General features: G+C 41.1%; 2 protein-coding genes across 10 annotated transcripts in view; one reads left to right on the top strand and one right to left on the bottom strand.

Annotated features, from left to right (window-relative positions):
• The window catches only part of ZNF236 (zinc finger protein 236), a 69,411-nt gene extending 67,475 nt beyond the window's left edge, over positions 1-1,936 (top strand). For all 6 annotated transcript variants that reach the window (XM_021386984.1, XM_021386985.1, XM_021386982.1 and 3 more), the window contains one exon: positions 197-1,936. In XM_021386984.1, coding sequence (XP_021242659.1) covers positions 197-324 — 128 coding nt within the window. In that variant the 3' untranslated portion in view covers positions 325-1,936. The remainder of the gene's footprint in view (positions 1-196) is intronic.
• MBP (myelin basic protein) overlaps positions 4,140-21,225 on the bottom strand; it is a 108,157-nt gene continuing 91,071 nt past the window's right edge. For all 4 annotated transcript variants that reach the window (XM_021386333.1, XM_021386334.1, XM_021386335.1 and 1 more), the window contains 5 exons: positions 8,893-8,997; positions 8,259-8,294; positions 7,679-7,711; positions 6,614-6,736; positions 4,140-5,555 (listed from right to left, as the gene is read on the bottom strand). In XM_021386333.1, the coding sequence (XP_021242008.1) occupies positions 5,499-5,555; positions 6,614-6,736; positions 7,679-7,711; positions 8,259-8,294; positions 8,893-8,997 (354 nt within the window). In that variant the 3' untranslated portion in view covers positions 4,140-5,498. The remainder of the gene's footprint in view (positions 5,556-6,613; positions 6,737-7,678; positions 7,712-8,258; positions 8,295-8,892; positions 8,998-21,225) is intronic.

The raw sequence follows: 21,225 nt of genomic DNA, 5'->3' as shown, positions 1-21,225 counted from the left end.
CTTTTCCCAAAATGTTTTTTTTAAATAGTGTCTGTAGAATCTGAGGTATTTGTATGATGCCTCTTCATGAAGTAGTTTCATGATAGGTTTCCAAGCATGATTCCTTTATGCCCAAGTAATAATGCTCAACATATTTCCATTTTTCTTAAGCTACTCATCCAACCATACTCTTTCTTTTTTCCTTGTGCTTTGGTAGGTCCTGTTCAAGAAACTGCTAGCAATCAAGAACAAGAAGGGGAAGATATTAGTCGTGCTCTGAATTTAGAAGAAGTGGTACAAGAATCTTCAACTGAATGGCAAAACATAGGCAGTGTTTTTCGATGACACCTTGATGTCTGAAAGCTGACTTTTTTTGGAACTTGACTTTCTCTAAACAAGTTTTCAGAGAAGGAAAAAGATGGATTTTACAGTTGAAGCTTCAAGCATTGGAAATATGAACGATAAGATAATATATTAGAGGATTTTTTTAATTATTTACAAAAATTACCTAAAAGAATCAATGTCTTTTTTTAAGCTTGTAGAAAAATATTGTGAAATGATCACTTAATCTGTGCTAAGTTGTCTGTGAATGAATGAACTCAGGTAATACTGTATACAGTTTCATCTTCTAATTCACAGCCAGTATATCTATTTGAAAAATGAACTGGAACTTCGTACCAGAGTAGAATTTTTAAAGGAGGGGAAGAATAACTTCATGGGAAAACCGTGAAGCTGTTAACTTTCTTTTTTTTTTTTTACCTATTTAAAGAAATAATTGAGTTTGGAAACAAAATGTTACAAGTAGATGCATGCAGTAAAAAGTAGGTTTTTTCTTTTTACGAGGCACAGGAAAAGGCTGTATTTTTGTTTTAAGTTAGTGCATTTTTCAGAATATGTTGAAATAAATCACCATGAGCGTATGGCTTTTCTTGGGTTAAGCTCTTGAGAGGGAGCGTGTTCATTTCCATTCCAACCGCAGAGGCAGGTTGTTGTTTCTACATAAAAATGCTTGAGGTTTTAAACCCAGCAGTAATTATTTGAAGAGATTTCAAACCAGGAGGGGTTACAGTGAAGGCCTCTTTTATGTTTGCTGTATCAAATTAGCAGGTACATATCCCAGTGTCTGTGGAAGGCACAGCCATATGCTAAATTTGGGAAGCCAACATATGATTTTACGTTAGCAGTCAGAAAGTGAGATGCGCGCTAGGTCACCTATATCATACAAAATTCCCCAGTGCTGTAAACGGTTACTTCAAATCTGTAAATTGCTCATTGTTTTCTTTGTGGATTTTGGACATATGTTACTTTTATTTGTTGTTTAAGTCATTGTTTCATCGAAACTACCTGGATGACTAAGCAATGCTTTGAAAGGTGCCACTTAAGTCTGTTCATAGCCAAGAAACACTGGAGTAAAGACGTAGTCATCTTTTAGACATTCCAAAGACAAGCTCTTTTCTTATTTTTACCTTGTTCTTCTGAATTTTATTTATACGTTACATATATATATAGATATATATGTGTGCTCGTGTGTATATATATATGTATATTTAAAGTTATATGAGCCTCTGTGTGGCTGATCAGTATATTTTGTAAATACTAATCCTGGTTGCAGGAAGTTCATCTTTTCGGTTTGCTGCGAGTACTCCTAGATCAGTGGTGGTTTCATTGTACTATAATACAGAGCCAAATTTTAATTTACTTTCTGAAAGATGATTGCTCTCAGATCCAAAAAGCCCTCTTTTGTAAGTATTGTCTATACTTTCTCTATGATACAAACTAGTTATTTCAGATTGCTGAAGCAAGAAATTACTGTTTTCGATAGGGCATCTCTTAATTCTTTTGTTAACTCTTTTGGCATATGTATATAAGTAATATAGTTGTTGACATGAAAATAACACTTTTGTTATGTGGAATATTTAATTCAAAAACATGTTAAATAATATTACTCTTTTCCTAATCCTGTTTTGTGTATTTTTTTAAGCGTTTCGTCCTGGATCATGGGAGACTAAAAGCAATTTAACAGAAGTGCGCCTCTGTTTTATTTAAAGAGGATATGTGAGGATCTCTCAGCAGTGCCTTTCCTTCTAGATGGCGTCAGTGTTTCAGCTGTTCAGGGAAGATATCTCTTACAGTTGTTCTCTGAAGGCACACTGACCCTCTTGCACAGCACGCTGTTTATGCATAATAACTTCGAATTCTAAGCTATGTAATCCTGAATCAGTTCAGATGGGCAGTGTGGTGGATAACGTGTACAAAACCATTTTGCTACTCTTTCAGAGAATAGTTTATAAATGCACAGCAAAGTTTGAATGGAGGTGGCTTGTTGCATAGGTGGTGACAGAAGGTGATTTATAGCTAGTCACATCCAGATGCAGTTCCGTACTTCCTAATGGCAATGTGATTCCTGAGTGCTTGGGAGTGTTCGGTCTGCTCTGGCTGTGATTGCTTTGCCAGCAAGTAACGAGTGGTGGTGATCAGCATCAAGAGAACGTGTACTAAAAGCAGATCTCGTGTATTAAGGGATGCAGTTTTAAAATGGTCACTTCTCAGAGTGTTTTGTCTTGATTAGATTGCGTGTTCCAAATCCTGGAAGTGACAAACAGCGTGAGCTTTGTAATCCCCTGACACTTTTCCTGAATGCAGTCTGCTTCTCCTCTACTGCTTGCACTCCTGTCAGAGTAAACAGACTTTCTAAAACCTTGTTTGTAACGTGGTATTTTATTTGCTTCCCTCCCCATCTCCCCGCCTCCTTGCTGGTGAGCTTTAAGAATCCGTTCTCAAGGATCCTCATACAGTTTTTGATCGCTGAGGCTACTCAGAGAGATTGAATTGGAAGCGTTCCAGGCAGTGTATCTGCAGATGTTCAGTATGGATGCAGACACTGGAACAAATGCATTAGTAATGCTTTAGAAAATGTTGAGTTTGGCACATCTTGTTTAGGAAGCAGAACTCTCATTCAAGGACTTCATTGAAGAGTCAGATTGCATAGTGAGTGAGGGAACAGGGCGTAGGAGTGCCTCAGTTCTTTCTGGATTGTTGCAGTGGTAGGTTTGTGCTTGCCTCAGGCCTGGTAGCATGTGCCTGCCCATGTATTTCCTTTGGTTTATGTCCAGTCCTTCAGTACAGAAATAACAAACCTCTAATGCTGGTTCTCCATTCTCTCTCTTTTTTTTTTTTAAACTAGTCATATTCAGCCATTTATAGTGCTGTTTGGTTTTGTTTTTATCAAAACTGCTGAATAATTAAAAGACTAGACTTTCAGTCTAAGTCTTAGACTTTCCCTCAAGACTTCTGTTGGTGAAATACTGCATTAAATTACCAAACCTTTTCTTCCTGTATGAAGTAAATTTTAAAGAAGGCATTTCCAGCCTTGGAAAAGGTTACTGGGGGACAAGGAGAATGATGAAGGAGAGGAAGCAGCTTTGGATAACTTCTGTGCACTCAATTTTTTACCTTAAATGTTCTTTTCTACTTTCAGAGAGTTCTTTAAAAATCAAATGGTGTCTTACATACTGTGACCGAGGAAGATACTGTTTGCTACACTTATTAACAAAGTCAGAGCGTTACAGCTTTTCTTTTTGCCTTGCAATGTCCCTGTGGGTGTCCCATGAATCCTGTGTCATAGCATCAGCCTTGTGGGCCACACTCGGGTACCACCAATGTCACGAGAAGCCTGTGTACGTGCAGCTGAGGCATTTTCCAGTATCTTAAGCACTCTTACTAACTGCAGGAGGAAAAAAGAACATTTTTTGTACACGGCCTATGTTACAAAAGACAAAAACGGTCCAGGTTTCATTACACATCGATTACTTTATTTTGATAAATTTTAAAAGCTTTGTTCCTATAAGAACATAATATGTCTTCAAATTAAATCCACTATTACGTTGCTGAGTGTACATCTGAATGAAGCTACAGTAGAAAAATACACATAGCAAACAATGCAGGTAACAGAAGATGTAATACGTGTGTGTATACTTAATAATTCTGGTGGTTTTGTTTTCCTTAGTCTCTATTTTCTATTCTCTCATCTTCCTTTGCTTCCTATTAATGGACACTGAATATAAACCTACGATAGATTTAGATGTGAATTAACATACATGTGTATAGGTAACTTCTACTGGACACGTAGATGCAGTTTCAACTTGGGAAGCGTTAACCTCAGTCTGCAACACAGGCTAAAACTAAAAAGAAAGTAATTAATCAGACACTTAGAGGAGAGCGTGAAGGAATGGTGAGTTTAAGTAATAAAACAGTGCAATTCAGAAGAGCCTTGTATTTCTCTATGTGTGGTTGGAAATACCATTACCACACACTCATTTTAGTTATCTGTGAACAATTAATACCTAAACCTACCTCGGTTATAATTCATTTCTATGAGGCAACTACAGTACAACAGTTAAACGTTCACAGTAGTTTACTATGAGTTTGCTTTGGTGCACTGCCCTCGACAGGCATCTAGGTGTTATTTGGGCAAAAAGAAGAGCCAACCAAATACAACGCTGCTGCGATACCAAGAGCAAGGTTTGAAGTTCTCTCACGAGATGTGCAGGACTATCTGAGACACCAGTACTGAAGGGCTCTCTTTCAGAAATTAGACTTATTCATGTATATATTTAATTACTTTACTGCAAAGCTTATGCTCTTGCAGCAGTTTGTGTGGAGCAACAGTGACGTCCAGTGGTCACGTGTGCAATCTGATGTTTCGTCGCTGGGAATATCCCTTGTTTCATAGCATTAGTCTAACTCAAATTTGAAATCCTCTTTCTCTCCCTCGTCTGCTCTTAATTCTAATGGTTTGGATGCGGTGAGCAATTGGTGGTGCGGAAAGCGTTTCCTTATTGCGATTGCTCTGCATCGTATTGAGTCTACAACATCTGCCCCCTCCCACATTTCACATACCTTGAACTCGCCATATTTGGTGAACCTTTCCATGACTGCCTAATCCTGTTGTTATGAAAATGAATTATTCTGTGAGTGAGAGAAGGAAGATTAAAACAAACCAAAGACCCAAATCAAAAAAAAAAAAAAAAGATCTGGATAAACAGTCCTTACAACTTCTGCACGTGGTGGATTTTTTTTGTTTGTTTGCTTTTTTACAGCAGCATTTTGAAAGCTCATTAACAGCAGTGCTCAGTATCCAAGACGTTAACTCTTTATTTGCGATTCTGACGTTCATTAAAATGAAACCAGAAGAGTGGAACTCAAATTAGGTGCTTGGGAGAAATAATGAAGTCCAGCATACAGTTAGGGCACCCGGAAGGAGAGTGAGTAAAGTCAGACATCTTGTTACTCTACGTGAAACAAGGAGAACATCTAGTAAAGCTACTTTGTGTGTTCCTTTCATTCAACTGTTGGTCAGGGATTGCCAATAGAAGTTCGTATCATCTACTGCACGCGGAACCTAATTGGCACTAAGTAATGGACTGCGTCTAGCTAGGTAATTCTTGCAGTTGTTATTAATTTTAAGGCAGTTAGATTATGAAGCAGAGTGCGTGATCCTTGAATGGCATCGTAGAGCTTCAGCGCCTCGCAACTGGTGAGCCAGACCGCGATCCAGGTCGGGAGCCAGAGCCTCCCTGGGGAAGGAGGAAAGAAGTTAATTAACAACAAGGTACCGTGTGTGTAGGCCTATGTGCTGAAAAATGTCACTCTAATACAACAAAACGTTACGTATCTAATGAAAATGACTTTGCAGTGGCGTCCGGTATATTGCAAAATCTTATTTGAATTTTTACATGAAAGAGTTCATTGCTTCTCATATACTTTCACGTAGGATTAATTCTCATTAAATTTCTGATTCGTAGCTAAGCATGAGTTAGTTGTACATGCATGTTCTTATTCAGGCCTTCCTTATGAAAGCAACGTGTTTGCTTTGGCATCCAAAAATAAAAGGAGTTCTCAGTCTTGATTGTATTTGTAACAATTCATACATTTGAGAAAAGCCCTACAGCAGTTTTGTAGCAAAGGGGATCCAAGCTGAAGGCTTGGCATTTCTTTCTTTTTTTTATTTATTTATTTTAATTTCAGATTTAGCTAATTGAGCATGTTTTCCCGTAAAGCACTTATTTCATGTGTCTTCTTCCTCACACAGAATGTTTAAAAAAAAAAAAAAAAAAGTGTGGGCTGTGTTCTGCTGAGATGCTCTGGACTTGTGCCAGGCAGAGACTTGCATGGTGAGAAACTTTCTTTTGGAGATGTACACAGGTGAGAGTCAGGCTCAGCTGCGTGGTGGTGTTTTGATTTTTAAAGTAAGCAGTGGATTGGAGCCCTTCTGAAATACTTGAACTGGGAATGATCTGTGGGTGTACGCTTCAGGATAATTGAAGTGTTTCACTTCTGTTTCTAAAGATTCCTTTTGTAAAACTGAAATATTCTGCATTTTCAGTTGCCTTTTTAATCAAAAAAAAGCTAAAGAAACGATTTACCTGAAGCCTCACCTCTCTCATCTCAAATTGTTTGTTTATTTATGAGGTGATTTTATGAGACAAATTTCTTTGAGAATGCCTGGTTGCTTCCAAAGCTTTTAGGAAATGTGATTGTTGCAAACACGGCAGCTCCTGGAGGGGATTGGCTGCGCTCAGCTTTTCCCTGGGCTCAATTGTTTGCACTTACGGTAAGTTCAGTTGTACTTTACCAGTTTAAAGATTTTGGACAGAGTGCCCTGGCCCTCGTGATAGGATCCCTTATGTCCCTTGTGAGCAGATTTATGCTCATAGAATTTTCCACTTCCGTATCCTGGCTTGTGTCCTTCACCGCCCTGCAAAGAAAGAGTTTGGTGTATATTGCGAATTAGCGCACTGACATTAGCGCATATTCACATGGTTATCTTTCTTTGTCATCGCTGAAACATAGAGAACCTTAGAGGAGTTGGAATAAAATCATCTTTTCAGCAGTAAGCCAGGGTGAAGGCAAGCGTTAGGAGGTTTTCTCAGTGTACTGATACCTGAGGGAAACAGCCGATCTGCAAAAGAACAACTACTAATCAAAAGTGGGTGCTCAGAGCGTTAACCTGCATGACAAAACTTAAATAAAAAATTCAGTTGACAGGTTCTGAGGTGATTATGCACAAAGTAAATTGGTGTTCTGTTGGCAGTGAAAGAAACGTGTAACAGCTTGAAGGCTGTAGTATTTTTTTTAGCTTAAAATGTTCCTCTCATTATAGAACCAAACCTGCAGCAGAGAAGTAGAATTTAATTAGCTGCGCTAACTAGCGGAAGAACTTGCTTAATAACTGTTTGGGCGGATCTCTTCTCACTGGAAGAGGTGGCAAGGAAAGGTGAGACCACATGTTTGGAGGCGGCGTTAGTTCTGTAGGGCTCACTGGGGGCAGGTCCCCACCTGGACACCGCCCACCCTGCCATCCCTGTCCTTCCCATGAAAGGAAAGATGCAGCAGTGAGTCTCCCAGGAGGGTTTTAAGGAAGAGAGCTTTGTCATGCAGTGGATTTCGTTCCCTTCATGCTGAAGCAGAAGAAATGTTTGCTGCAAGGCTGTCAGTGTGCTGGATAAGAGCGAGCGACCCGATTACCATCTTAAAGTGCTGTGGGAGGAGGGAGGAAAGTAGAACAGGAACAGCAAAATAGCAAAACTGAGACAAAACAAAATTATCGTGTTGCTGCAGCAGCTTGAGGCAGTGGAGTAAGGTATGCTTTGGCCTGGTAAATAAAATGGCTGTTACTGAAAGCACATTTGTCACCTACCCAGCTAAATCTGGTGAGGGACAGTCCTCTTCCCTGCGCATGGAAGAAACAGAAACAACGACACGACGGTCACTACAGAATGTTGGATCAGAAGGTGTTGAAAATGCAGTGAAAAACAATGACAAATTGGCCAGATAATGAAGCATCAGTTGGAAACTGCAGTCTGTGTACAGTCATTCCATAAAATGAAGAAGGTAAAGTTCTCGGTCAGAATCACAAGACTTCCGTCACTAGCCGTGGTTCATCAGTCACGGGCTGTGGGAGCTTAACAGTGTGAGAACAGTTCCTGGAGGGTGAGGCTTGGCTGAAAGCTGTACCTATTGTTACTATATTACATAAAGCACTCAATAAAAGTTGGATATGAAGACCCCAACGTTTGGCTTTAATTTAGGTGTCAAGCAGCAAATCAGAAAATGTGTGAGGAGGGGAACCATGCCTTTTCGGTCTTAGTCCCCAGCTTGAGATATTCCCGAAGGCAAGTCCTGATTTCTATTTAGCATGATTAAAGAAAACAAATAGATTGGTAGCTGAACTGGTATAAATGAGCCCCCAAAGACCCTGAGTCCCAATCAGCTCTTACCTTCGCTTGCATTGGGGGAGGAGTACGGGGTGAGACCTAAAAATCCAACAAAAAAAAGTTATAAACCCAAAGCAACAATAAATGTAGATAGCACGCAAATTCATAGAATTGTACAATGATCTGAGTTGGAACGGGCCCTTAAAGGCCACTTAGTCCAACTCCCTGGCAATGAGCAGGAGCGCCTACAGCTCCATCAGCTACTCAGAGCCCTGTCCAGCCTGACCTTGACTGTCCCCAGGAAACTTTGAATGTCTCCAGGAGTTAATTAGGCCTTATGTATTAGTTGTTTATTTTATTTTTCTCGTTATTGCCATGTGAACATTTTTGAATCTCTTTTTAAATGAGAGGCACAAATACACCGGTTGCAAAAGACACCAGCACAAACCTTGCAAATGGTGAAGCTGTGTAACTACAACAACTGCTCTTGAAATGTGACTGTGCTAAGCGAAGGTGCACCCACTTTGGTGTAACATTTCAGCACTGTTCTTGTTTTGAGGTAAAACTGCATTGAATTTCATGGTTAGCTCAAAGGCACAGAAGAATTCATCAGTAAAGGCTAACAACTGTGGGGTATTTGATGATAGGTGGATCTGAAGGAAAGTCGTAGTGCATAACAAGAAGAGGTGGGACTTACAATGTTCTTGAAGAAGTGGACTACGGGGTTGTCGTCACCAGGCCGGCCGTGCTGAGACCTCTGGGGGATGGAGCCTACGTGGGTGGCCCTGGCTGCGTGTATATCCTGCAACAACAGCAGAGTCAGGTCAGTGGGGAGGAAGGAGACCGGTGGCTGCTGGGAAAGGCTCAGTTCGTAGGAGGGAAAGGAGAGGGGAGTGCCTCGGAAATCAGCAGGGATTGAGGCCGAAAGTTATCAGTGCTGCAAAAGAACAAATTTTTGATAACGATGGCAAAAACGCCATTGTATCAAATGCCTGCATATGTTGTGCATACGTATTTATATAACGGTGTGTGTGTTTTTAACAACATTACAGCCTGGCATAGAACTAAATCTGGGGCAATTCTGGTAGCAGAAACTTTACAATTTTCACTTCCTTTGAAGTTGGATCATAGGATGTAATTTTAGAGGTAAAACCTGAGAACGCTTAAGCTGGATCATCCTCCCTGGCAGTGCGGGAATGGGTTGTATCTGATTTTCTTCATTGTCAGAGACTGTGTAGCACCTGGTGAACTGCAAGAGCAGCTGTTTTGGAGTGAAGGAATCAAATGAGACTGACGATATTTCTATTTTCAGTGGTGTTCCTGTAGCAATGCAGAAAAGTGCATTCACTGAGGACAAAAGGACACAAATAACGACATTGGTTGTTATTGGTGCCTATGACTGACCCAAATGACAAATGTCTGTCCATCATTGCCAATGTCAAGGTACAGTGCTTCTCTCCTTGCACAACGGAGCCCAACTGTGTGCAACAGGGAAGGCAGGAGGGAGTGAAAATAACAACAGCATCACAATGGTTCTCTTACAAGTGCCACATGGGTGCTACAGATTTCACGTCTAGACAGAAATAGAAATCTGTGGTGAGAGAACATAAGCGCTTCCAAACAGAATGAACATTTGACTATGGAACAGGGTGAGCAGTTACTTAGAATACATTTTGCTTTTTTCATGTACTGAAGAACATGGCTCAGCTTGCTAGGGGAAGGACTCGGTCGTGTTGTTGGGATGGGATTCCTGGCTCATGAGCAGCATTGCAATGAGGAGGAGAAAGCCAGTAAGGCTCAGAACAAGTCACCTCTGCTACGCTGCCTTTTGAGTCTATATTTAAAGAAAACATCGAAATGTATTTATGATAAACACCCTGATCTGTGTTCTGTTACACTTCTCATTCAGCAGTGTTGCACATCACAGTATCTTAGCAGCAGGTTGCTGTCTACCTACATGAAACCCGACAGAATGCGTGGTGAGCGGATGTAGCCTGCGGTTCTGCAGCGGATTACAGGTTGCCACCAGGCACAAAAAGGTGGGAATAATTCCGTTTTACGATGCAGTGGAGGCTGAGTTTCTCAATTTTTAACATTCTGATTGATCATTAGGCACTAATAATTCAGCTCGTTGATAAATGTTACCATAAAGAGAATACAAACTTTCTTGGATCTGCGTTGCCAAGTTTTCAAATAGTCTTTGCTTGGATCCCCTTTGTAATGCATCAGCAGTGGCAAATCTGAACCCATTTTTAAGGTTAAAGATGGTTCTGTATGAATTTAAGATGTTTCCCAGCGTTACAAATCATGGGCTTTTCTTTCATATGATCAGCAGGTTTTATCTGTGGGCAGAATTTCCTGGTATTCTAAACCTAAATTACATGTTTCCCTGTCATGTATAAGCTGTTGGACTCTTCCACCTGTAGTGTGTTCTTTCAGTTTTTGGAGTCCTAAAGGGAAGAAGGAAAAGCTCAGTGATTTTTTTCTTTTTTTCCTGAGATTGCTCACATCCACAATATCTACAAAAGTCATTTCCCTTAGAAGAGTAATGACAGATACCTATGGGTGTTAAAAATTAAATTTGAGTGTGTTCATGCAATTGCAGCATTTTCCTGACTTTCAGCCTTTAAAGCGTTCCCAGTGAAAACATTGTGAATAGATTATGAAGCAAACTTGCAAAGGATAGTCCTGAATTTAGAATCACAGAATCATAGAATCCTTAGAGTTGGAAGGGACCTCTGAAGGCCATCTAGTCCACCTCCCCTGCAATGAACAGGGACATGCACAGCTACATCAGGTTGCCCAGGGCCTGATCCAGCCTCACCTTGAAAGTCTCCAGGGATGGGGCATCAACCACAGCACTAGGCAACCTGTTCCAGTGTTTCACTACTCTCACTGTAAAAGATTTTTTCCATATATCTAACCTAAATCTACCCTCTTTGATCTTGAAACCACTGCCCCTTGTTCTATCACCACTGATCCTGCTAAAGAGTCTGTCCCCTTTTCTCCTGTAGACAAAGATTTAAGCCTCTTGGGTACTGTTTGCAAATGCTGAAACAGAGGTTCCTCTGTGCCTGTGCAACTTCTGGGGCAGCGGGATGGTTTGTAGCGAGCAGCAGTCACTCATGGCAAAAATCAGATGGGACAAAGAGGAACGCTCATCTTTCCACCACTCCCTGCTAACTTTGTGGTTGACAGCTAAGCCAGCGTGGCTATACACATTCCAAAAAAAAAAAAAACCCAAAGGGCTGAATAATCTTAAAGGGCAATATTGGCCAGTGGTGGGTATTTGCTTAGGCTGTGTGTGGGAGATACGATGACAAAGACACAGTTAGCAACTTCATTGTGAAATGAAGTTTAAGGATTATTAATGTAAATATGAACACTTATATGTCTGTCAAATACCCCCAGTTATTCTGTATTTGGGGCTGATTCAGTATGGGAGTGCTTGGCGGCTCTTAGTTGCAGTATGCTGGGAAGCTGTGTTATGTCCTTATGCCAATGCATTATGTGAGTTGGCCACTAACACACAACAGAAGCTTTCAGTATAGTGCGAAGGAAAACGGGAGGTATTTTAACAGTAGCTGTACATGGACATTCCATTCCCTGTGTCACCCTGGGCATTTTCACATCAAGTTATTCAAATTTGCTGCGATAGCCTGTATTGAAAACCTTGACAGAGCTGTTTGGGTGCATGTGCCAATTGCCACCTCTCTCGCACAGGAACAAGAATCTATGTGCAGTTTGGCACGTGTTCCCCTTGGGCCTTTTCTGCAAGAGTATTCCATCTCTGATTGTGGTGAGGATCCCTGAGTAAATGCTCTTCATTCTTCTGACACGGTAGACCCAACCAACTTTCCTGGTGTTCTCTGCGGTACTTTGTAATTGCTGAGGGGTGTTGCTGCCTGCACCCTGACTCTGCAGGAGATGAGAAGGGAGCTTTTGCTAAATGGAGCAAAGGCCCTTTGCTTTGAACATTTGGGTGCTGGGTTTGATCATCCTGTTTTGTGATACATTCGTCTAACTTTAGAGCGGTGGGATTTGGGAGATTAGATGCACTTTCATTTAAAGAAATTGCAGTCAAGTACTCCACGTGTCCCACTTGATTTTGCCTTCAGATATGATGGTGGATTTAAAAATGTGGCTGAGCAGTAGCAGCACTTAGTGCCATTGAGATCCTGTGAAGTGTATCTCTGCTGTTGCTTGGTGTAAGCATGGTGTGTTTGATCTTGCAACAACTCATTAAGGGAGACTTTGCAATGCGTATTATAAGCTCTAAAGCCTCCTGTTCCCCGTAAGAAGATCTCTTATAAATAGGGACTGCATATACATGTAAAGACAAACTCAGAGCTTCTAATTCCCAATATGATAATATGTATTAGTGACAACAATAACATTAAGGTGTTTTAGCTCTGAAGTACTGAATTTACAGCTTTTCAGATTCCTGTCAGTATCACTAATACGTAATTTTGTTGCCTGGCAAAATCAAGATGCGTACGAAACTGGAGAATAGCTGATTTAAAATCAAACCTCGTACACATTTTTGAGATGAGTAAGAATGAAAAGCAATGGATGTTCTTCACGGGTTCAGTGGGTTTTGTGGTTTTCAATGGGTTATCTTCACAAAAGTCACTGTGCATGGATCATAAAAAATCTGCACATTTAAAAAAGATAGATTCATAAAAAGTACATTCGGATTGCCGTATAAAACCAAACTTCTGCTGTGGGAACAGTTCTTACCCCATTAAGAAATTTGCTGCAGTGCTGGTAGAATAAAAACCGGCCTTTAAACATTAAGAGTTTCAAAACAGGGTTCCAAGTGGGAATGGAGAGATGCATCCTTTCAATGATTATATAGATTTTTTTTTTCTTAAAAAAAAGAGGAGGAGGAGAAGAGGAAATTTATTATATAGTTTGAGTAGAGCGATCATGGGAAGACTGACAAATATTTTGATATGGTATTTGTTTCATTTCAGAATTCAGAGGTGTTATGTATGTAGTGTTTGCCTCAGTGTTCCACAGCAGAGCTGATGGTGTTTCTTCCAGGCTGTCCACAACTTACTGACCTGCTGTGATACATGAGGGAAAAGCAGACCTGTTCCCCCCATGCTGGTCCAAAGGAGACATTATAAATGTTTTATAAATGTTCACCTAACTCGGTGAACTTCTCTAATCACTTCAGAAAGAATGAGCCACTTATCCTTGTAATGGTACTGTAAATTTCTAACAGAAATTAAGATAGATAGAACCAAGATGAGTAGCTTGAAACAGAGCAGATTGCTAGGAAGAAAGATTGAGAGTCTTTCCTCTGGAACCATAGGATCATCAAGGTTGGAAAAGACCTCTACGATCATCTAGCCCAACTGTTCACCTACAACCAGTATTGCCCATTGACCATGTCCCTCAGTGCCACATGCACATGGTTCTGGAACACCTCCAGGGACAGTGCCCCGCCACCTCCCTGGGTAGCCTCTGCCACTGCAGCACCACTGTTTTGCAGAAGTTGTTTTTCCTAATATCCAACCTGAAGCTCCCCTGGAGCAACTTGAGCTCAGGAATGCACTCTTTTGCCTTGAAATAAGGGTGAACAGAAAGAGGAAGAAGCACAGCAAAGATGGGAACAAAACACACTGGAGGAAAGAACAGAGATGATTGAGAAGAGACCCAAAGATAAAGCAGAGACAGCCTGAAGAAGGAAACAATGGAGAACACTCCATCAGGAGAGGTAAGTGAGCACTGGTAATCCAGAACCATGCTCCTCCATGACCCTCTTTTACTCCTGAATGCCTTGATTGCGGTTCACAAATTCGTAGGTGACAATAAAGAATGATCGGGGAACAATGAAGAATCTTGACAGGGATTCAGGATAATGACCTGTTTTATGGCAGTTTTGAATGAGAGAACGGTGCTGTCATTCCTCTGGGCTTTTCTTCATGTTTATTTCCACTTTTCTGAAGCATTTTTCTGCTTAGCATTAGTCATTTTACTCAAAAGATTTTCATTATGGGAAGGCTCTTCATCTGCTCAGGTATAGTCTCTGCTGCATCTTCAGTATTGTTCTCTGCTGCTTTTATCAAGATGGTGTCATTTAGGAGGAAGTTTTTCACTCAGAGGGTGGTGACGCACTGGAACAGGTTGCCCAGGGAGGTTGTGGATGCCCCGTCCCTGGAGGCATTCAAGGCCAGACTGGACGTGGCTCTGGGCAGCCTGGTCTAGTGGTTGGAGACCCTGCACTCTGCAGGGGGGTTGAAACTCCATGATCTTTGGGGTCCTTTTCAACCCAGGCCATTTTATGATTCTATGATTCAGGCATTGTGAGTGGAACCTTATGGAGACTACCCCCATAGAAACCCAGCATAAGTCTTCCTTGAGAAGGGTCACTCCAACAGATGAGGTTGTGGATAGGGATTCTCAGGGTAGTTTCCAGGCAGCTTCTGCCACCACCAAGCCTCCCAGCCATGAAGACTTGGATGTGCATGGCCACAACGTCGATGGCGTCACAGATTAGATGTTTATCACAGAGTATTGCCGATAGTCTCCATGTTTGGGCAAGGTATGTAGGTGCTGCTACATCAAGAGAACGTAACCTTGAGGTTATGGATATTAGCAAGAAAGCAGAAATATGTGAAAAGGTTAAAGAGGCCCAATCCCTAGTATTTGCATATAGTCAAGAAGCCAGTGCAATAAAAGATGATAATTATTTGGAAAACTGAACTACAGAAATAGCAAGTGTATGCTACCAACGTACAGCTGCTGACCAGAAAAAAGAGTTAAGAAAGAGGTTACAGCCCTGAGCAGAGGTAAAACTGGTGCTGGTTTCATTTCATGAAACATTCCCTCTCTCAGGTTGCTAATACCAGAGTAATGCCCACCCCTCAAACCTTACACTGCTTTATCAGTGCTCTTATTTGAAGGCATTGGCCACGTTCTCTTTCTTTTCTGCCTATAATAGATTATATAAGAAAAAAAAAAGACACTGAACTCCTGTGCAGTTTGTTTACAGGTGTTATTGCTGATAGCAGCACAACTTACAGGGAGAATATAATGGCAAGGAGAGACAACGATTACAAAATAATCACACATGGCATGGTTAACAGCTTATTTCTTTGAAACAAATACTATCCAAGGTGGAAGTGCCAATGATGCAGTCGCTATAAAATGAGGAGGGAGAACAAGCAGCTCCCAAACCATGAAGCTTTTACAGCTCCTGCCAAGGCATGTTAATTGTATGAAACGTCAAAAATGAAAAAGTGTGTTAAGAATGAAAGACGGATGAGATCCAATAACAGCATCTTGAAGTGGTGGTGAAGGATTTTGTGTAGCTCAAATGAAATCTGGTAACTTTATAGCGCCATGGGTAACTGCACACATCTAGCTTGAGAGCATCCCAGGAGCTCCATCAGGTGTTTTACATCAGTACCTGAAATGAAAGCCACCAACTGTTGCTAATAATGTGTGGTGATGATGGTGGTACAAAACAAGGTCAGCAAAATGGACTATTAACTGCTTTCTCAGTTTTCTATTAGGAAGCATTTACTTAGCTGTAGCTATAATGTTCAAAACATCACTGATGTGGGCAGCCAGGAGAGAGAGTGCTAAGGATAATGGCTCATGGTTTATGAGGAACTGAGCCTATATGATAGAAGAAAAACAATGTAATGGATTTGAATATAAAGCAATTTTTTTGCAAATAATTTGGCTCAGTTGCAGCAAAGAAAGTAGACAGAGTGAGAAAGATGTAACGGCAGGTAGAGCAAAGCCTTACACTAAACTTTGAACGTGTTCATGGTCCGGCGTGTGAGCTCTGGGTTCCCTCCCCGCCCTTCCCCCTTGTTGAAGCCCAAAGAAGGCGTTGGTGGGCTTCTGGGGAGCACCATTATCTCCCTTTTAAACTGAGTATGACTTGACTTGAGCTGATGGACAGGAGTCTCCAGAAACAAGCCAGCAGAAACTGACGTAGAACATACGTTAAAAATGTAATAAAAAGGGGAAGTCTTTTGCTGTGGTATGAACAGAAACACTGATTTTAAAAATGCTTTTGTTGATTTACTGGTATTTGAGTGGATAAAATATTCTAAAAGCAGTTAAGTGCATAGACCTTTCCTGCCCATCCAATGGTGATTTCCCCTTCAAATTCTCATGGAAATCTGTGAGTCTGCTGCTTTGCCCCATTCCCGCAGTCAGGACGCAACACAGAACCAATACTTTGCCAAAAATTAGCATCCAGTCTTCTAAGTAAGTATCTCATCTAAACAAATTTGATTTCCAAACTCATAGGAATGATGGTTTCAAGCAACAATTTCCTTAAGAGAAACTTGGCTCCAGTGCATTAAATCACGTGTTAAACGTTAAGCATGTACAACAGATATGGGTTATGTGTGTTAAATGAAGATGTTAAACCGTGTCTTGTGCGCTGTTGGCTCCTGAGCCTTCCGCTTGCCAGGTGCTAGTCAGTACTTACCTGCTGACACTCGCTTCTTTGGTGCAGGTTACTTTTTTTTTTTTAAGCAGACAAATCTAAAGCACTCAGAGGCCTTACAGCCTGAACGAACTTTGGTGAAACTGGAAATTCTGACACTAATTCTCTGTTATGTGCTGCCTCAGCCCTTACTACGCGCTGTGAAAACAAGAAGCCAGATTTGGTTCACCCCATGCAGATGTGCGAACACTGGAGGCAGCAGCCTCAGCTACTGAGAACCTATCATTTCCTTCTAAAAGGTAAACTTTGTTCCTTTGTCAAATGCACTTCCCCCAAATTTAGTTACTTTTTGTTTACTTTATCCCCCCCCTCCAGTACTATGAAGTGGTTTGCCGTAATTTCTGTTAATGTATTAAAAGTGTTTAAAAGAAATTAAATCATTAGTACGCCAGTTTTGTCATGTAAACAGTTTAATGAGTACATAAACAAAGCACATATAAAGCAAAGGATTAAAACCAAATGGTTACAATCAATCACCACAAACTATATCCAAAATATTTACACGCACGTTGCTTGCGCGGCAGGTTTACAAAGCCAGTGTCTGGTGAGCGACGCCACTCCCTGAAAACCAAGACTTGGAAGCAAAAGATCACAGTATTGACTGACAGCACATCATGTACGAGGCAAACTAGCATTGCTGAAAGTACTTCTCAAAGTTTTCACAGTGCCATAGAATACATCAAAGCTTGCGCAAAAAAAATTAGATTGAGTTCACGTGCTAAGAGAAAAAAGACAAACGGGTACTCAGACAATCATGTAGACCCACGTTGTTCTTTGAAACCTTACGCGTTCGCATCTTTAGCTGCAGCCTTTTCTTCAGATCCCCATTACAGCCACTGCACAGACTGCCCAATGCTGGCCCAGATCTGGAAATGCTGTTCCCAAAAGGCTGAGCCTGAGCCCCACTTCTGCTCGCACTGAGAAGCGCAGAACTCCAGCTACCTCCTAGCTCTAGGGTGGGAAATCCCCCTGTCCACCTTCCATACCCCTTGCACCCCAACACACAGAGCGGGAAGGAAACACGGGTGTAAGGCTTCATACAGGCAACAGGAGAACTTCACAAGGCTACACAGAAAACTGAAGCAAAATACGGAAGATGATCAAATCCGTTTTTCTCTCACCGAGCCTCTCATTCACTGCCATTCGCCATGTTTTGCTCTGCTGCATTTGTCACAAATGTAGTTTGAAGTTTAGTATGTTAATACATCATGTTAAACGGGGACCGAAGTTTTTGTTTCACAATCCAAAGCTTAGCAGAACAACAAAAAAATATCGTAAAGAAAAGAATTACAAAAGCGTAACCAACTGATTTAGTCGCAGGTGTTCCCATAAAGAAACAAAACAGCACTCAGCACGTAGTGAAGCTGAATACAGGCTAAGACCCAGGAGGCAGAGAGAGGTTTGATCACTGTAACATAAATTTGCCCACACGCTTTACAGATGTTCAGATAAATTACATTCTTTCTAATCTTTATGGAATATTTATAGTTACACTGCTGCGTTGCGTGCTTCTGAGAATGCCCGTGCTGCAGGTTCATTCTGTCACCCTTTTAACATCTTCTGCAATACGACTAAAGTTAGGCTGTGGGTAACAGTAGCTGTGCTTGGAATATTCTACCTCAATAAAGTTCGGTAAGCTCGAAATTCAAGCTGTGCTTCTGATTGAGGTTTCTTATCAAAATCTCGATGGGGCAGGGGTGGAGAAAACAATGGCAAATCCACTGCTGCCCTGTAGAGGAGAAAGTATTTCTGTACATTCCAGTATTTCTGCTTTTATTTACTCCCATGGGACGCCCACAGGCTCTTAATTTAACTTCAGAATTCCATGATAAGGGAGAAACCTGCTCCAAGGGAGAAAAGGAGGCCACAGAACAGCTGCTTCTTTGTTCCTACCCCACCTTTCCTTACACAATAGTGAATATCATTCATTTATGTGCTTGCCAGCGATGGCTGAAAGATGAAAATGCCTCCGCAAAGAATTTATACTGCGTTTTGCTTGAATGTCAGCCCTAAATTTGCACAAAGAGCGCGCGTTGTCTTTGCATTCCAGCGCTTGCTGGTGTGGGCAGTTCAGACGTGTGCTCCCACTGGGGCACAGCTCGCTTGAAGAAGGATGGGTGCAAGGAAGGCAGCTGCAGAATTGTTTTTAAAAAGCTTCAAAACTTGACCAGGCATGACTGCAAGCAAATAAACAGTACAGCCTCAGGAACTTCTCTATTTTAAGGTGCTTTCTGTGGTAGTATCTTATTTAGCAAAGCCCTGTTTACTTGGCAGAGTTGGGAAAACTGCCAGAAGACTTCATTCTTGTTTAGCTGCTCCACGCACACCTCTGGTGTGCATCACTACTCTGACACTCTACACAACTCAGCACAATACAACAATTTAGGTTTTAAGTACAAATAAGATTACTCAGCCATCTCGATGTCCTCTGTATACACACGTATAAATAAATGACACCACAAGCCTTCCTTGATACAAGAAACCAAAAGGCATTGATTCAAAGCCTAAATAAATAAGAGTTGAAAAAACTGTTGGTGGCACTCGTTCAACATCTTCAGCACTGAAACTCTCCTACGGAATAGATTCCCAAGATATGTTTTCATGCATCAATATTATCATTGTGATAAAGGGGGAGAGAGATGCTTTGGCACTGAAGTCAGTGCTGATGTGACTGGCTTTCGCCAAGACGACAAAGCTTCTCTGTGCTTCCAGCTGAAATATGTAAGTCAGGACTCCAACATTAAATGTAGTCATTTCTTTTTTAAAGAAATTCCTTCTACCAAGTAAAAAAGTGTTAACCATCCATAATTCTGTACTGCTTGTGCAGACATTGAGTGCCTCAAAATAAATTCACTGAATGGCAACAGAGATAAGACAGATGGTACTGTCCTCTTGCATGACAGATTATGTAGAGAGCTGCAGAGAACCACAGCCATCGTGTTTACCGGAAAGGATACAATGCAGAAATCTGTACAACTTGCAGTCATGTTTTAGTCATCACTGCTAAAAAGTGGGTTGCTTGGTTTATTTTATTGCTAAGCAAGGGTGTACACACCTCTGTATAGCCTAAGTTTTTGGTAATGTTTTCTTGGCATTAAGAGCATTTCATACATGATTTGTCACTGAGTAATGCAGTATACGGATAAAAGAGCAAGAGTTGAGCTAGCCAACGAGGTTGCAGAACATAGCAGCATTGAGAACAATTTGTGATTTTTGCAGTTTAGAAAAGTGAGAATTAATCATAGAGACTGTATGAACACCTCCATCTTTAGTAGACGAATCTTTGCTGTAAGCATTATTGTCATAGCTTGCTTGGCCCCAATTTGTAACTATGAGAAAGAAGAAGACCAGAACACTCAGCTTGCTTAGTCCTAGTGACCATGTGTGAGAAGCTGATGGAGCTCTGATCCCGAGGTTCTAGAGCATTTTTCATCCAGTGGTCTGCACAGTACAACAGCTCTTTAGGGAAGTACAAGTACAAGCTGTGCTTCCAAGCGCAGAGCTGAGCAGTGCACTGCCAGCCTGCAGGTGTCACACCATCACAAATCCCTATTAAAACACTGTGCCCTGATGTAAGGACACCATGATACAACTGGGCTGGGCAAGCTGCATGTACTGACCCATCCCAGCAAGCATCAGGGGTGAGCAGACAGCACAGGTTGTCAAAGGTTACTGAAACATTTGTGGCCAGCCAGCAAGTAGGAGCATTGCTTTTTGCAACATATGCAATTCGAGCAATTGTATCAAACAATACATTTAGCTAAAATAAAGGTGTTAGGAGCAGTTCAAATCGCTACGTAGTGTGTAAACACACAAACACAGGACTGCTTATTTTCATTGTACCTTTTGCTATGTAAATGATATCATGAGTTTTGGCACTCCAACAACAGTGAACAACTTACAGTATCTACATACTTGTCAAAGGATGCTGATGAATCCTGGGAGAGGAAACAATACAGTATCCTTTCAAGCATACCTTGATTTTCAACTCAGAATGAATAAATGATTTTGCTACACAATTTCTAATGTTAAGTGCTTAGAATACAAGTCTTCACTTCTCACCAGAATAAAGCAGCTGGACTTTTTTTTTTTTTTTTTACACACCTGTCAGTCTGTCTCCTCAGCAATGCTATCAATTGACCTTAAAATATGCCCTTGGGCAAGTAGGCTGATAATCTGGCCACCATTCTTTTTCCATCATCTATTTCCAACTCTGCCCCCCGGTTACTGCCAAACTATCTAGCCCTTGTCTTGCATTTAGTGCTCTCATCCAGCTCAGTTTTGCAAATATTTAAAAGCAACACAAAAGCAGGCTCATGTCTCTCTCCGAACAGCACAGCATTCAAATGCACAGAACACGTCGTATCAAATGCTCATAAAAACCCCGCTTGGTAATGTTTCTAGAGCCACCTGGATTTCTAATACTCCTTGTAACAACCCAGAAATAGCTCCTTGTGTTTCTTAGATAATTCTTTTTTTTTTTTTTTTTTTTTGTTATTTTCAGATCAAAACCAAGCATTAAGTTACACAACTGCAAGTACTGTCTTGCTG

Source organism: Numida meleagris, chromosome 2 (assembly GCF_002078875.1).
Source record: "Numida meleagris isolate 19003 breed g44 Domestic line chromosome 2, NumMel1.0, whole genome shotgun sequence".
NCBI lineage: Eukaryota > Metazoa > Chordata > Aves > Galliformes > Numididae > Numida > Numida meleagris.
Note: the sequence above shows the minus strand (reverse complement) of the source record. Positions and strands in the feature narration are given on the sequence as shown.